Here is an 18524-nt window from a genome sequence, read left to right as displayed (position 1 = left end):
TTGCCTCCTTGAGACTGTTTGGAAAGTGACCAGAAGTTAGAGAAGTGTTGATGAAATGGGTGAGAAACGGTAGAATATCAGGAGCGATAGTCTGAAGGAGGTTTGAAGGGATAGGGTCCAGAGGACAGGTGGTAGGGCGGGCAGAGGTAATGAGGGTAAGAACCTCACTTGGAGAGAGAGGGGAAAAGGAGGTTAGTGTGTGGGTGGAAGGAGGGTCTGGTGACCCAGCGGTGAGTAAAGGTGAGTCAGAAAAAGAAGAGCGAATATCATCAACCTTTTTTTCAAAGTGGTTAACAAAGTCGCTTGACAGAAGTGAGGAGGGGGGAGGGGCTTTGGGGGGGTCCAAGAGGGTGGAGAAGATGGAAAATAGTTTGTTGGGATTGGAATAGGAAGATAGGATCTTATCTTGAAAGAAAGTGCTTTTTGCCTGAGAGATCGAAGCAGAGAAAGAGGAGAGGAGAGCCTGATAGGTTAGTAGGTCGTCACGGTGTTTGGATTTCCACCGTTTCCGCTCTGCTGCCCTAAGGACGGTTCTATTAGCACGCAGTGCGTCAATTAGCCAGGGAGCAGGAGGGGACTGACGAGCCTGCCGAGATGTGAGAGGACAGAGAGAGTCCAGAGAGGATGAGAGAGTAGAGAGGAGAGTTTCTGCAGCAGAGTTTGGAGGCAAGAGTTGGAACGAGTCAGAGGAAGGGAGGGCTGAGAGCACCGATGAGGCAAAGGTAGAGGGGGAGAGGGAATGAAGGTTACGGCGGACAGGTGCAGGATGGGAAGAGATTAGTTTGTTATGTTTGGGAAGGGGTAGAGAGAATGAAATGAAGAAGTGATCGGATGTGTGGAGCGGGTTTACAGAGAGGTTAGAAGTAGCGCAGTTCCTTGAGAATATGAGATCAAGGACATTGCCAGCTTTATGAGTTGGTGGGGACGGAGACAGTGAGAAAGCAAAGGTGGTTAACAGAGATGTTAGTTCGTCTATCTTCCCTGTCTGGAGGTTGAAGTCTCCGAGAAGTACAGCGGGAGGGCCAGTTTCAGGGATGTGTGAGAGGAGATTATCTAATTCCTCCAAGAAGTCTCCCAAGGCGCCTGGTGGACGGTAGAGAACAACAATGGTTAATTGTATAGGATGGGTTACTGTGACGGCATGGAATTCAAAGGTGGAAGGAGTGAAGTTAGGTAGCTTGAAGAGGGAAAAGCTCCATTTGGGAGAGAGCAGGAGACCAGTGCCACCTCCTCTGCCAGTGGGTCTGGGTGTATGGGAGAAGGAATATGCTGTGGAGAGAGCTGCTGGGGTGGATGTGTTGAATGGAGTAATCCAGGTCTCAGTGAGAGCAAGTAAATCCAGGGTCTGCAGGGAGGCGTAGCCAGAGATGAAGTCAGCCTTAGGAACAGCTGACTGATCGATGGGGCTTCTTCACGCCGCCGGTGGCCGGGGCGCTCTTACGAGCAGCCTTGGTGGCCAGCTACTTCCTGGGAGCCTTTCCTCCGGTGGATTTACGGGCGGTCTGCTTGGTTCTTGCCATGGCTAAAGAGAGTCTGCTTCTCTGTTCGAAAGTAGTAACGTGGAAGACATGTTTTCTGCTAACCTAAACAGAAAATGTCAGGAAGAGGCAAGACCGGAGGAATTTGGTACGAGCCGAAATAGCGAGACCCGGAAATGATGAGAGGAAGAGGGAAAGGAGGAATTTTCTTCTTAAATGTCGAAGAATAATCTGATAGAAAATGTAAACATTATTCCAACTATAGTTGACCGTTTGATGATTCGTTCTGAACGACTCGAAAATGATTGGAAGAGGAAAGGAAGGAGGTGAAAAAAAAATACTAAAAAAATATATAAGAAAGAAAATGTCTCTTCCTGGAAGCGTGCCATCTTTTGCTTCAAAATTTGGACAGTTTTGGGTTCGCCTGAACTTCACAGGCTCAGGAGAACCCCCAAGTCGTGAATATGTTGGAGAATCACTATTATTTGATACCTGCTGGATCAATACAAATGATGTGTATTCCTTCATTCCACTGCCAAACAGAAAGGAGTTTGAACTTTGCTTTTAGCTAGAAGCTCCCCTGATGTTCTCACAACTAAAACCTCAGATCCCAAGTGGAATGACTGGACTTTCGAATCTTCCATTCAAATGGATATCTCAAACATCATTGTTAAATTCTGGACTGACCGTATTCCAGACCATGATGTTGAGACCTATTTGAAGAGATATGGAGATATAATCAGCAAATACAAACCAATAGATAAATTTGGGATATGGTATGGAGTGAGAAAATACAAAATGAAGATGAACAGAAACAGTGATGGTGAGATCCAAAATCTCCCAAATTCGATATCTCTCGGCCCCTATAATGGGAGAATAACTTATCCAGGGCAATCCGTCACCTGTTTCATCTGCAACTCAGCTGACCATCAGGTCAGAAAATGCACCACAGTGAAATGTTGGAGATGCAATGAACTCGGCCACAAGGCTAAAGATTGCAATTCAGACAGTCTCTACAACCTGTGTGGAAAGATTGGGCACACCTTCTTCAACTGCCCATCTTCTTATGTAAACAAGGCAAAAACCCAGCAGCAGCCTGGTCCTCCTTCAGTCACCCAGCAGCAGCCCCGTCCTGCAGCCCAGCAGAAACCTGGTCCTGTACTCCCTCCAGCCACCCAGCAGCAGCCTGGTCCTCGTCCTTCGGCCCAGCAGCAGCCTGGTCCTCCTTCAGTCACCCAGCAGCAGCCTGGTCCTCCTTCAGTCACCCAGCAGCAGCCCCGTCCTTCAGCCCAGCAGCAGCCTGGTCCTAGTTCTTCAGCCCAGCAGCAGCCTGGTCCCGGTCCTGGTCCTGGTCCACGCCCAGCAGCAGCCTGATCGTCGTCCTGGTTCTCACCCAGCAGCCCAGCAGCAGCCTGGTCGTCGTCCTGCCAGCAAGGATCTCCCTTTCCCTGGAGATCAACAGCCTTCAACTCCTGAAGACGATTCTCCATCCCAGTCAGGTGAGGGTAGATTAACTATTGATAGTGATGTAGAGAGCGAGTACAGCTCTGAGAATGAGATTGAAGATGAGAAATATTATGAGAGTGTGAGTGAAAGCCCAGGATCTGACTCCAGCCCTGACAGCCTTACAGCTGGTCAGCATGCCCCTCTACTTGCCCCCTGAGAGCAACTCGGGGTCTTTTTCACCAACTCCGGAATTTCCAGAGTGAGACTCAGGGGGAAGCCCCGTCTGAGGTCTCAAAAAAGAGACCTCCAAGTAGAAACTTGAACCAAAATGGAAAACGGGCAAATGTAGATACATCATAGTGATTCATTTTATAAACCAATATGAGCTTCTTAAATGTCGCTACCTGGAATGTACGTGGTGTTCAGTCTAAAGACTTTCGAGAGAGGAAAATTAAATATTTATTAGACACTAATTATGACTTCCTCTTTACGCAGGAACTTAGACTGAATACCACCAGGGATGTTGATGATGTGTGTAAACGGTGGCATAAAGGCAAAAGTATTATATCCATCTGAGAGAGTAGAGCTGACGGAGTTGGCATTTTCTTTAAAGAAAAATACATCACTATTATTAGAAGAAGGGACATAATCCCAGGAAGGCTGCTTATGGTGGATTGCTTTTATAAAAATGAAAAATATCGACTTAATATTTATACTGCCCCTGAGGCAAAAAAAAAGTTACAATTATTCATGGACGGCTACAGAGCCCAGGAGGTGTGGTCGCTCCTACGGGGCATCGGGTTAGACTTCAATGTAGAATATGTCTCAATCATGTATTGTATTCTGGATGAGGGGATGGACAAAAAACACAGGGACCTTTTTCAGCTGGTAATTTGTATCACATGTATGAAAATCTGGGAAACAAGGTGCAAAATGGTACTAAATCAGACAATCATAAACAGTGGCACCATCGTGAAACAAATACTTACTGAACTAAGGAGAAGAAAAACCCTGGACAAATCCCAGACTCAGCGTTTTGAGTCTGTGACCGAGCTGAGTCTCATTGGCCACCTGTTTTTCACACACCTTTCAGCCTGTAACATCTTTCTCTCAATCTTTCTTCCTTTACACCCTCCTTAGTTAGCTGACTTCCTCTCAAGATTTAAAAGCTTTTCAGGGCCTGGAAGTATTAGATTAAAGTGTAAAGTGGATTCCTTGGCGAATCGATTGAGGTGTAACTGTCCTAGGGCTTCTCAGATACTGCAGTCTAATGTGTTAGACCCTGCACACACACACAGGTGTTTTCCTCTTCTGGCTGACGAGGCCTTGGTCCGGCAGAGACTTGGAAATGATCAAGTTTGTTATATAAAAACATGGGACTGCAACTGGAATCTTTGTTGGATATGAAACAGAAAATGTCCTTAGGAAATATGAATTATTTCTGACCGTTGTATTGGAGCTGCCTTTTAAGAGGACATATGATGCTCCTTTCCAGGTTCATTTTAGTAGTGCTGCAGCACTTCTTTTCACCCTCTGTCTGAAACCACGATTGTTAGGTAGTGATGTCACTATGTTACGGAAATAAACAAAGGAGTCCAATGGAGGTGTTTCAGGCAGGGGGGGGAGTGTGTGGGAGAGAAACTCCTTCTGGAGGGAACTATGGGATTTTAGCGTTTGCGCACAAACTATATAAACACACTACAGGAAAGGGAAAACTCCAAAAAGCAGAATAGGGCCCCTTTAATTTATTCTACAGCTCTGTAAGAAATGAAGAGACCCCTGCAAAATGATCAGTTTCTCTTGTTTTACTATTTATAGGTATGCGTTAGTAAAAGTAAAATAAAAAATATACATGTTATTCTTTAAACTACTTCAATTCAACAGACACTGGAATGGAATGTCTAGTCTACCATACATGAAGAGATTGAGATTTGAGTTCTCTTAATTTTTTCAGAGCTGTATATAGCTGTACTTGTTTGTTTTTGTGCCGCTACCCCTTTATAAAAAACAAACATTTGTATGATGTTTTTCTTCTACTGCAAGTGTGTGTTCCGTTAAATGAGCAAAGTTGCAGACGTTTGCTAACCAATCAATTTCCAGTCCAAGAAGTCCCTGCATCATCAGAATTGGCAGAAAGTGAGCTTACGCATGAGCATGAAGGCTTAATTGAAAATAAAGTGCTCATAATAGCAGTGTCGTCCTCATCCTCCCCCCACACGTTCCCCCCTCCCTCCTTTTCTTCTGTTTACTACCACCTTTTAAGCACATCTATCATCAGCCCAATCAATTTGAGCTGTTATTCAAGTGTAGCTACCCTTCAGAGGGTCCTCCCTTATCAGATCTCTTTCCAAAAGCTGTCTCGTTTGTTCTCTCAACTGCCTGGACATTAATTCATATATCCTTATACTTCCAGCTCAACAAAAAGGTCAAGGGAATTGAAGCCGTCAATCTACGAGAAGTAAGTTTTTCAGATTGTGTATGAGGAGGAGTCTGATAAGTAAGGCCCATATTGTTTATATGGTGTGATATCATAAGAAGAGAGATCACATTATGTCCATTTCTGATAGCTGCATGATCTTTCGGGAATGTTTTGTCAATATTTGACGATGAGCAGTCAGGAGTTGCTGACTGATTCATGAAGCAGGAGGGAAATGTTTTGTGCAGGCAATGCAAAAGCTACCAAGTAATTGCTTTTCCTGCAGTATTTTCTCCCTGTGTACAATCTATAGAGCGTCCTGATTAGCATTGATAACTGCATTTATAAATAATCACCATATATCCTGATGTATGCACACACAGCACAAGAGAGCAGTTTCATTGGGTTGGACAGTGTTCAGGTTGTGTGAGAGCTCAGAGACAGCTCCTCTCACACAGATTGAATTGAAGGAGTAAAATGTGTTTAAGAGTTTATTTGGTGAGGGCATGAATAAATCAAATCCTGCTACTCAGCAAGCAGAGACCAAGCACAAAGCAGGAACATGTGGAGAAAGATGGTTTCAGTTCTTCGAATTAGACTCATTTCACAGATGCATAAAATACATTATAACCAAAGGAGGGAAACATATTCAGATCTATTACTTAAGTATAAGTAATAATACTTTACTGTAAAAGTACTGCATTTAATATGGTACACAAGAAAAATGATGTAAGTATGAGGAGAATATACTTAAAGTATAAGGAGTAAAAGTACCCATTGCAGAAACAAACAAAAAATAAAAGCAGCAGAACTTAATGTTTGCGAAGCTGGAACTATAACACGTTTTATTCACCAAAAAGTACCTAAACAATCAGAAAATGGCAGCCAATAAATAATAATAATAATAGCGGTTCTGAAAGGGTGAGTTTTGAATTCTGATTTGAACATGGTGAGATACGACGGAGAAGGCTTTGTCTCAGAATAATTGTTTTAGGTCTTACTTAATTATATCGTTGGATAGTTTAATCTACATCAAACATCATATTTTAAAGGTTCTTCATATGGCTGTGTGTAAACATCTGGATCTTTAAAGTAAATAGAGCTATAAAATAAATGCAGTTGGGAAAAATATATTCCTTTTAATTGCAGGAGAGTAAGTACAGTACTTGAGTAAATGTACTTAGTTACTTTCCACCACTGATTATAACATTGATGTTAAACCCCTATGACAAACCCAAATACAATTATGTGCTTGCTAGTTTCCTTCTTATGGACAAGAATGCATCTGTGTATTACACTTAACACTGTTTATAGGTGACATGTGCATATATTACTAATTAGTTAACAAATACCAGTCTGCATTTCATTTCTGTTAAATACATTATTTTTACTATACTGCGGAAACATCTACTTTCCCTTACTCAAAGAAACCTAACACGATAATAAAAACATCAGTATATAATATTTTAAAACAGCATTGATCTTCTCTGTGTATGTCACATGAAATCAATCCCCTTTGAGTTCCTGTAAATTGTATCGTTGCTGACTCCTCTTGTTCAAAGGGTGTGTCAAACATTCCAACCAATCAGATTTGAGATGATGATCAGCTGATCGACAGAGCAACATAGAGCAAGGTGTTCAAGTGTGTCACTTTCAAAACATGTCCACTTCCTAAAGGGCTCTGGATGTGGATAATAAATATGTGAAAACTTGTAGGTATGTTTACTCGACAGAGGAAAATGACAATCTCTCTTCTGGTTAAACTTGCTCACTGAATGCTTGAAATAAAAAACAATATCTAAATACAAAGATGCTAACATTGGTTCATAATGGCATTGGATATGTTTTACCTATACAGTATAAAGCGTACATTATTGCTCATTCATATTTGAAGTCTGACTGAAATTGAGTTTCCCAAATGAACTCTTGTTTGTACATACTAAGTTAAGCAAACGGAAGAAGTTATTTGATATTTTGCTTGAGTAAAACTATCAATACTACATTCTTAAAATACTCTACAAGTAAAGGTCCCGCATTCAAATGTTATTCAAGTAAAAGTACAAAACTATTGGCATCAAAGTATACGTCAAGTACAAAAACTCAGAGTACTCATTAAGCAGTACGGCCCGTTCCTGAACCATGTAATTGTAATTGTTGATTTGTTCATGTCAATGTTGTCTGGAAGAGGATTAGGGCCACATGTGAACATTTGTCTGAGATATGATCAACAGTTAAGCTTAAGGACAGTACTTGAGTAAATAAGTTACATTCTACCACTGACTATTTGTTAAGGAGTTAGAATAAGCCCTTTCGATAAACATAAGGAGCAGTCCTCTTCCATAGAGCCCGCCATGAGGCATCGCCATGTTTCTATAACAGCCCAAAATGGACAAACCAAACTCTGGATGAAGGCCCTCTTAGTTTTCCAACTCACTTAGAAAGGGAGGAGTGAGCGGAGGGGTTTCAGTTTGGTTTGATACCGCCCACTAAAACCCTCATATTGGCCCTTAAACAGGTGGTTGGAGGTAGACAGCTGAACATCCACCCCTCATAACTCAGTCATATCAGCCTCACCATGGACTGCCACAGCTGTGAAATCTTCTCAAAATCAGACGTCTCTTTTGCTATGATGAACAAACAGCACAGAGCTCTTCAGACCCCTTCTTCTGAATTTCAGTAATATAGTTTGGTATCATTTGTTTGATGGGACTTCTATTATCTCTACCCTCTTTCACCTGTCCAAAAAAGTATATAAGAATATACTGGTGGCTGCCAGGAATGTCAGCAGAGCCTCCTGGATGTAGATGGAAAAGAGTGCAAAGAGCATTAAATCAGGCTTTATTGGACGAGCTGAATTATTGTTCACAGTCAGTGCTAAGTCTAGACATGAACCATCTATGTCCAACAAACACACAGTCACTGAGTAATAATCAGTTATTTCCACTCTGGATTAGGAACATTTTAATAGAAAGAGATGTCCAGGACAGTTTGACTGATTTAGTTGGAATGCTGTATCAGCATTCCAACTCTGTTATGCTACGCACAAAATTCTTTATTATTCCGCCGGGTTATTTTGCGCCACTTCTTCTCCCGCATTGTACATCGCAGAAAACTCTGTTCAAACATCAAAACGTTCAGCTCGGTCGGGAATCGATGGCTATTACTTTTATCATTCATAACTTTCATAATTCCAGAGATACATCCCATAATTCATCACATTTTTAACATGGAAGTCAATGGAGAGACTCTTCAGACTTCAACAATCTTCATGCAACTTCAACTGCTAACTGCTCCTTCTTCAACTGCTAACTGCTCCTTCATACTTTCACTCAGAAACCTCATTTCAACTTTAAAATGTCACACATCTTTCTGACATTATTCGTGTAACACAACTTTTAAATCTGATTCTTACTTTTAGAGATATTAAACATTGTTCAGACCTTGGTAAAGAGGCCTTCTTCAGATTTTAGAGTGCGTGATGTCACAGCTAGAGTGGAGGACAGATTTAATTTTGCCTTCATATTTTCTTTTAAACCTGCCATAATTCCCAAACCCTACATTCCTGAGACATAATTTTTCATGAGAAACGTAGGAAAACATCTCGTAGCTTGAAAGATAAAAAAAAGATTGAGCAAAATAATTAAACAAAATGCCTCTTGAGGGCATGAAGTGACAAAAACTTTCAACATGTCTCCATTAAAACCCATTGTAAGTTCAGCCTCACCTTTACCCACCACAGCAGCCGCACACCTTTAGTTAATCTGCCAAAAAGGCCACATTATTAACCCGAAAGTATACAAAAGGTACACTTTAGATGCTCAATTTCCTTGACATGCTTCACGCTTTGAAATTTCACCGATATCTGTTACGGTTCTTCAACAAAACGTTCACATGTAACAGGTTTATCTCTCATTCAGAACAATGAAAATGCTCTCCTCTCACTGATCACCATGGAAACCTTTGATCTCTGGACACGTCATTAGCTCAAATATAAACACCTGTGTCATGGAACACGATTATGTCATAACTCCAATTGACATAATTAGAGCAGCAGACTAATGACGTGGTCCCTGGAGTTTAACAGACTGTCTCAGCTTATTCTTTTCCGTCTGATGGAGACTTCATACTGACTTCAACATGTTCCACATATTTTAGACATTATTGGTGACGTATGCTTTTAGTTCTAAAGTTTTAAGTTCAAATATTCTGCTGCTTTTTCATGCATTTAGACTTTTATTTTATTGTTCTTATTTCACATTCAAGTCCCCTCTATTCATGAACCCTTTAAAGTACTCAGCCACACCACTTATATACCAGGTATATACTGTTGCTATGTGAGTTAATCTTTCAAATACAAGGTTGCTTGTTTGATTCAAGCTCTTGTAGTCAATATGTCAAGGTATTTATCCCTAACATTTGATCAGCTAACTAATGACACACACTCAGAGGATCTTTATAAACGTTTTAAGTATTGCACATCTTTAAACATGACTCTTATAAATCACTTTTAAAACCAGCGATGCACTACAGTCAGCTTTTCTAAAATAGAAACTTCAATGTTCACATCTTTCTAAATGATTCTACTTTTCAATCACCTACAAATAATCCTAATAATAATAATCCCATTTTCAATCTTCCAACTGTTCATATTTTTTGGTCAATTAACAAACCTGTTACAAATGTGTTGTTCAACAAATTTGAGCCTTTGCCACATTTATTTGATCACCATGGAAACCTTTGATCTCTGGACACATCGTTAGCTCAAATATAAACACCTGTGTCATGGAACACGATGATGTCATAATTCCAATTGACATGCTCAGAGCAGCAGACTTCAGATAATGGTTAACAGAGCATCCACACTACAGCTTCAAAAAAAGCTTGGAGCTGGGCGTGTCTGAAGCTTGGGGATTTTATTCGAGCAACGCGACCAACAACCAATCACATGAATCTCCCGCCCCCGACATACAAAGCAAAAAACCCCGGGGATTTTATGCGAGCAATATATATATAAACTCCCCAAACAGGCGAAAACCTACCAGTTTCACCCACTGTCTCTGCCACCTCCCTCCATGACTGGTTCTTCCGGTTTGTATCCCGGTAGGTGAAGAGGGTCTGGTCATACAAAACCGGGTGATTTGCTACCGCGATAATTAGTTTCTCCTCCATCTTTTTTTGAAATATAGAAATGAACGGTGGGATATCACTCCCAGCTTAGACGCGGTTTGATTGGCTAGGGCTTGAGCTGTCAGATTTTCAGAAACGGGATTTGATTGGCTGGCGTTGGCTACTCCGGCGTCTCTGGCGTCAGAAGTTGAACATTGTTCAACTTCTGACGCCGGAGACGGACCGCTATGCTACCCACAATTCAGTTCGGCGAAAAGCGAGGCAACGTGACGTCACCCCATTCAAAGTGAATGGGCAGACGCGTTGGAAACCGTTTTTGAAGCTGTCGAAGCTGTAGGTGGACGGCCCGTAATGGTCCTGCCCTCGACAGCTCTACGTCAATGATGGGGTGTCATCATATACCGTTTCCATGGAAACGCATCCCTCGCCATAAAACACGATGTCGCTGTAACTCCAATGGACACGGTCCGATCGTCCCCCAAACTTCGCTTGTATATCACCGGTCCATGCCTCAACAGCTTGACGCCAAATCTGAGATCTCACCATAGGCTATTGCTATGGAAACGCATCCCTCGCCATAAAACACGATGTCGCTGTAGCTCCAATGGACACGGTCCGGTCATCCCACAATCTTCACCTGTATAGCACCTCTCCATGCCTCAACAGCTCTACGTCAAATCTGACATCTCACCATATGCTGTTTCCCTCGCCATAAAACACGATGTTGTCGTAACGCCTATGAAAAGGGTCAAAACAGCACCACACTTCAGATAATGGTTAACGGTCCAGCCCTCAACAGCTATACGTCAATTATGGGGTTTCATCATATGCCGTTTCCATGGAAACGCATCCCTCGCCATAAAAGATGATGTCGCTATACATTAACTCCTATTAAAATGTTCAAAATGTGCTCAAACTTCACATGTGTGCTAACAGTCCAGCCTTGAAGACATCTACGGGACAGTTTTGAGATTTCTTCAAATGCCGTTGCCATGGCAACACAATGCTCGCCATGAAACACGATTTTCTCATAACTTGCTCCAAATGGCCCAAAACTCCACAGGTTTGGTAACGATGCAGCCATCAACTCATCTAAGCGTATTATGGGATGTCATCAAATGCCGTTGGCATGGCGACAGATCATTCACCATCAAGTTAGTTCAAAAGTTTGCAGTTCAAATATTCTGCTGCTTTTCCAAGCCTTTTTACTTTCTTTTCTTCTCTCATCACACATTCAAGCCTCCAGTGTTCATGTATCATTTCAATCTAAATTATTCACTTTCTTCTTACACATTACATTTCAGCATAGCAGTTTAGCGTCAGCTTTTCAGCATAAAGCATTCCCACTAGCAATTTCTTCAGGAATTGCATTCTCTAGTTATGGATTGATCCCCATCTTCTCAACTCCTCCCCAGCAGCCTTAGAAAAAGACTCCTCACATCCTTTGTGGTCGGCGCAACCACATTGATTCTGTCAGAAGGCAACCTGATGTTTTCTCAAGTAACCAGCCTCATGCCCCCAAATTAGCTTAGAGATTATATGCATTCACAAGGTGAGGCGGCAAGCTGCTCAGCTGGTTTGCGTTTTCCTTAGAATTGCTTTTTAATCTGAGTTATATTTTTGATCTCCATAGACAAGCCTGACTGAGCAACACGGTCACAGCTTGGGTCTTCAGCACCTTAGCTTTATATTGTTAGTTTTCTTCTGTCTATTTGTCTTATTTTAATATATTTATTTACATTTTTACCTCTTACAAATGTGATTTGTTAATGTCAGGTCTGTGAGGCAATTTGGCTATTTAAATCAATGCACATTAATACATATTAACGTCTTATATTTGTGTGTAATATTTTTGTATATATAAAACATCTTTCCTTGACACGTACGCTGCTTTTTTCAATAGCTTCTATGTCATGTGACCCTCCAAATCAACGCAGCTTTCTATTGTTTGTGTATGGTGCTGAATCATAGTGTCATACTATGTCATACTAGCCACTTTTCAATCTCAGCATCACTCTCTTTGTGTTCAACAAAATATGTAAAGAAGATTAGCAACAAACATTTGTATTCATAACCATCAGATAATGTAAGCATGCTTACACACTAAGCTAAGTTGGTTCACATGCTTTGCAGTATGCCTCCAAATTTGCACCAGTATGTTAGCATGCAGATACTAGCATTTAGCTCAAAGCTTTGTTATTATATGTTAAGACAATAATTATTTGGTAATTTTAATGATCATTTAATTCCTTGTTCATAGAACAACCTTTACTGAATGTGTGATGGAGGGTTACACACATGCAGAGTTCATTGTTTTCAGCTATTTTCTTCATTTATGAATCATACCTTTTTTTCCTTCTTTATATTCTTATTAATTCAATTCAAACCGCTTTATTAGCATGACCATAATTATATACAGCAACATCCATACAAAAATACACATTCGAAACAAACTGGTAAATTCTGAGCATAAGCAAGAACAACATGTTTTCTTTATTTCTTTTAAGCAAAACAAGGAAGGAAAATTCAGTCAACTCATATATTCTTATTATTTGACAACAAAAATGATGCAACCCTTACTACAGCATAAAAAGGCTGACTATAAAATAACACTAAATAGAAACCCAGGGATAATCTTTTTATTGATCTATTTTAGACAGTCGTAATTTATCTAATGACAAGATTGAAACAAGAAACATCCTGACCGGCATGTAATTTGTGATATATGAGAGGAACATGTGAGAATTTACTACAGTGTCCTGGATCTGCCTGAGACACCTTATCCACACACACACACACACACACACACACACACACACACACACACACACACACACACACACACACACACACACACACCACACACACACACACACACACACACACACACACACACACACACACACACACACACACACACAGAGAAATACAGCAGCAGCAGTTGTGTGGAGCAGACTGTGTAGAAGATGGGATATTAAAGCAGAGTGATAGGGGCTGAGCTGGCTTCCCCCTGCAGAGTCGACAGTGTAACACCAATCGGCTCTGAATACATCTCAAACATTGATCCTTTGTAGGTATTGATATGACTATAGCCACTGAACTGCATTACACACATTCAATTTGACACTAATTCACAGAAGGAACTATGGAATATGAATAATTCTGCTTACAAACTGAAGCAAATGAAACTGCCTTATCCCTTTGTATCATCATATCTTTATGATCTATATTCCTTATGTCTTTATATCATCAAATATTTACCTAAACAAGCTGATCTAACTGGAGTCAGTAGTCATCTCCAGCTCTATTCATGTGTCTCTCTCTTTAATTCACTCTCACATTCTCCATATCAAGTGAGTTTGACTGAGTATCTTTTGCTCTCGTGTGCTCAGCAACAACCATCCTCCTCACCGCCACACACACACACACACACACACACACACACACACACACACACACACACACACACACACACACACCACACACACACACACACACACACACACACACACACACACACACACACACACACACACACACACACACACACACACACACACACACAGACAAACCTGCGTGTATGCGGCTGCCAACCTCATGAAACACTATGCATGAGGAGACCGGTTCTCTGGATTCTTCTGATCCTTCATTTTGAGGTAAGCACACTCCTAGCTGGACTGTATAGCGCGTTGGTCAGTATTGTACATTTGACGGACCCGGAGGGACGTAGTAAAGAGGTCTGCAGCAGTCGGACCAGCACTGTTGGCACTTAATGCAAGCCGTATTAGTATTTCCTCTGGTCTAGTGTGGTAAAAACTGTCTGGTGTTGCAGTCTGAGGTAGGTATGCAGCAGATACCATGCTGTTGATACTTGATTTGCTTCTTGATATGTTTTAGATATACAGCCCAGAATGTGCTTCAATATGTTTTTGATGTATAAAAAAGTAGATTAATGTGTTTAAGGAATAACAGATGGACAGAAATGTGTTGTTTTTATTTTATTTTTCTTGGTTATTTTACATGCAGTAAATACAAGTACCAGGCATTTAGAGTTTACATACACTGCTAACTTTTGGCTGTGTTGTGTTCAATTTGGTAAGTGGACAGTCTCCTGTATTCCCAGCAGCTGTAAAACTGTTTGGAAAGAAGTGTACATTTAGCTGTCACCGTGAGACAGCTTATTGCCTTGATTTTGGATCAAGATCAACAGATCTGCTGACTCAAGAGCTGCACCCACCGAACTTAGGGAGAGGAGAATTCGTTTTTATTGTTTCTTGTTTTAATTCTAGCTTACAGTCTAGTGATGAAGAGATTATTCGGAAGTGGCACGCTCCTTATCCAAATGATGAAGATCTTTCACTACGATATTCAGGGAAAGGGAGTGTTGGATACGTCTAGTTTCTCAACTCTTTGACAAAGTATCAGAGTTCAGAGCCTTGAATCTCTAGTTTCAGTTTTATATGAGAATGCTTTCTTGGTTTGAGCTGACAATGACCGTCATCATCGCATCAAACTGGGTTTAACGGCTGGACAGCAAAAACGTCCTCACCTCTAACATTTACCTCTGAAGTTCATTATCTGCTGTTTTTGGAGGTACCTGCACTTCAACTTGATTATTAACTCAATGCTTATATGTGTCAACTAAAGGATTCACACAATATAGGTGTAACCCTGAGTGACACAGCCACGCCTGAGAAATTAACTTGTTGTTGCCTGTCATTAAGGATTGTCTAACAGCATTTGTTCTTCTTAATCAAATAAGTGTCTGTGCTTCGATCTAGTGTCCCCTCCTTCAGAGTGTGAGGTGGACGGACTCCCCAGTGGTTACGGATCCAGGGACTCCATCTTCAGACCTGGAGCGAAGAAGGATTGGAAAAGGCGTGGGCAACTAAGGCGGATTGACAGGTAAGCTCAGCCATTATGAGTGCTTCTTTATGTGCATTCATGACTGAGCCACTTGTGCAGTCGAAGTGGTCAAAGTGTTGGTGGACTGGTGTTTCATCTGCTGTTACATTTACTCAGTGTCAGCAGTGTGGGGAAGCCATTTAATGCCTCATGTGCAGCTAATAGTTTTGCCGTCTAGTGCTGGGTTTGCTGTCAGACTGGAGTTGTGGTCGGTATGAAAACGTTGTATTCATGTGGTTGCTGATGTTTCAGCTGCAGCAGCTGGGATCCAATCCATACCAGCCCCGCTGAGTCTGGAAAAGGGAAACAGCAGCCTTCATTCGGACTGGGTGGAGGTTCAACCATGCGCTGCTCCACCCTACTCGGCATCCTCACGGGGGTGGTTCTCTACTTGGTGCTGGGAGCCGTGGTGTTCCGTGCTTTAGAGACTCCACGACAGGAGGGAAAGCACAATCATCTGCAGGACACGCGCCGGGACTTCTTGTTGAACTTCACGTGCATGGGCCCAGATGACCTCCAGACCCTCATAGAGGTACAGTACAGCCCATGACACCATGTCCAGTTTAAATGTCATAAGTCTTTAACATTCATGTTGCTCCCAGTCTGTAAATGGGCATATTAGTGACACACCACAAATACTGTTGTTTCAATATTGTGCTGCATAAAGCCTTTTGTTGGGCATGTGACCCCTTTAAATTATACAATGCATGTTGGCTCAACAGAGTTGATGGCCTTGACAACATTTTTATTTTCTTGTAATTTATAGCAATTTAACCCAAAAAGTTAAAAGAAATTCTGTGTCTTTTGAACTTGTCTTGTAACCTTTGGGGGTCTTGACCCCGAGGTGCACAAAACCGGGCTTATTCACAGAGTTCACCAAGGAAGACCCCATTTGCCCTCTGTGCTTGAGCTGCCCCCCTAGCAGGAGAAACAAGTTGTATCTATGCTGTTGTGGTTTCGGAAATACGAGTAGCCCACCTGCTAAAGTTAGACCGCTATATCATCCAGACTTTCATTACTCAATGACAGACTTCATAGCGACTCAAATCAAGAGGCAAAGTGATGCCCTCAGTTTAGCACTTTACAGAGCATTTTTTTTTTTTTATCCGGGGGGAAATGCTTATGTTGCACTTCTTTATTTGTAGAGAAACAGGCCCTTAAAATGTCTATTATGGCGCGTTTCCACTGCAGCGGGGTAGCCCCGTTTAAGCGTCCCTAAGCGTCCTCGCTCTGGCCTCGGGCTGCCTCGCTGGCCGTCCGAGGCCGTGGCGCATTTCCATTACAGTTTAGGACCTGGGGTAGCAACGCAGTGTAGGCGGGGCGATCGGCTTTGTTTTTGTTCACATTTCGAGTTGTTCCGTCGAGCTCTCGCTGGATTTGATCATCCCCAATGAGATGTAGGAACGTCGTCACCTCCTCGGTCGACCACGTTGTGCTTTTCTTATTAGACGTAGCCATTTTTGTAGCTCATCCGTTTACAAAATGCTGTTTATAAAAATGCTGCAAGCTTGCTTCTAAATATATATGCGACGCTAGGGATGAACTCGCGCGCGATCTTGTGACGATTCTCTCTGGCCAATCAGCAGTCGAGAGTGTTGACGTCACTAGTTCAGCCCTGGCCCTGGTCTGATAGAACCACGATTTTATGGGGCCGGAAAAAGAGGGAAAAAGTACCCGCTAGCCGGTACTAGGCTATATGGAAACGCCACCAAAAACTGGCCTGGCCACTTGAGGACGGTTAAGGACGCTTAAACGGGGCTACCCGCTGCAGTGGAAATGCGCCATTACTGTCCCCTAAACACAATAACTACTGTATAATACGTTGACAATACGTTACTTTTGTGGAAAAGGCAAAATGTCATGCCATTAATATTACAAAAATAAGCTAAACCAGAACTTTTGATGTTCTATCTTCTTTAACATCTGAAACATAAAAGGGCCTTAAAGAGCCTGTGACAGCATCCCAACAACTGTTGTGCAATGAAATATTGGGCTATTAGTAATCTCGAACTGTCAGTTTAAAAAAGAAAAAGCGATACCGTTCCGTTAAATATCAATAATTTCGAACATCGCGGGGAAATTCCTTCGACTCATTTTGAAGTTTTGGGGGAAGCCGGAAGTGACGTCAATGCGGGAACGCTTCACTGTGCGGCGAGAGAGCCAAACACGGACAAAGTGTGTTGTCATGCGTAGAAATGGTGAATTACTGAGTTTAGGCACGTTAATAACGTTTTAATGAAGTTGACTACAGTATATTCATATTTGTCAGTGCTTTCATGTAAATTCAGCGAACATAAACATAAATGATCGTGGTGAAGATGATGATTACATTAGGATTCAAAATCGGTAGTGAGAGCTGCTGAATTTCCTCCCGTCGGATGTGATATAAAAACAAATCGATTATTTTTGTAGTTGTAAACTCAAGTGGATGAAACTACATGTATTAGTGCTTTCATGTCAATTCGGCGAACATATGATACATTAAATGATCGTGAGAATGATGATTACAAATCGTTTGTTTGTGCCGGTCTGCATTTCCTGATGAGAAAACAAACCGATGCTTTTTGTAGTTGTAGTAGGCCTACACCAACATGAATTAAACGTGTGGTTTTTTCACCACAATGTTGGGGAAATTAATGGATAAAATGCACGGATTATTATTATTATTATTCCCACTCCGATCGGGACACTAGGTCCACCGTTTCCCCGCAGCGAGGCTCCCCCCGTTGACAGTTTACGTGGGCTGGGTGCAGTGGCGGACTGGCCATCGGGACGAATCCCGATGGGCCGGTACCGAAGTGGGCCGGTCGGATAAGTCACTAGCACATCCCCCATAGGCGGCGCGTGAGGCTCAGGTTTGGGAAGGCTAAATAACTTTTTTTACCTGACGCTGCCCGCCTCCGGCGTCTATAGAAAAGAGATCAACTCAGTGAAAGCACCGTCTGCTGACCAATCAGAGCTCAGTGTGCGGAGTTTAAATCTCTCAAGTCATATTACAGGATAAAGGAAATACAGTTTAAACTGCCGTATGCAGAGAAGACGCCGACGTGTCGCACTTATCATTCATATTACATCATCAATCAGATCATCGATCATATAATGTATCATATATTTCCTTATCTGAGTCAGCTTCTCCAGCCGTATCTGGCCGT

At 41.9% G+C, this 18524-nt stretch overlaps 1 protein-coding gene across 1 annotated transcript in view; it reads left to right on the top strand.

Annotated features, from left to right (window-relative positions):
• The first annotated feature begins 2276 nt into the window (after positions 1-2276).
• Positions 2277-18524, top strand: part of LOC117552905 (potassium channel subfamily K member 4) — a 44427-nt gene continuing 28179 nt past the window's right edge. The window contains exons 1-4 of the mRNA XM_034226586.1: positions 2277-2301; positions 2876-3112; positions 15249-15372; positions 15625-15904. Coding sequence (XP_034082477.1) covers positions 2277-2301; positions 2876-3112; positions 15249-15372; positions 15625-15904 — 666 coding nt within the window. The remainder of the gene's footprint in view (positions 2302-2875; positions 3113-15248; positions 15373-15624; positions 15905-18524) is intronic.

Source organism: Gymnodraco acuticeps, unplaced genomic scaffold, assembly GCF_902827175.1.
Source record: "Gymnodraco acuticeps unplaced genomic scaffold, fGymAcu1.1, whole genome shotgun sequence".
Taxonomy (NCBI): Eukaryota; Metazoa; Chordata; class Actinopteri; order Perciformes; family Bathydraconidae; genus Gymnodraco; species Gymnodraco acuticeps.
The sequence above is the reverse complement of the archived record's forward strand: the minus strand, read 5'-3'. Positions and strand labels throughout refer to the sequence as shown.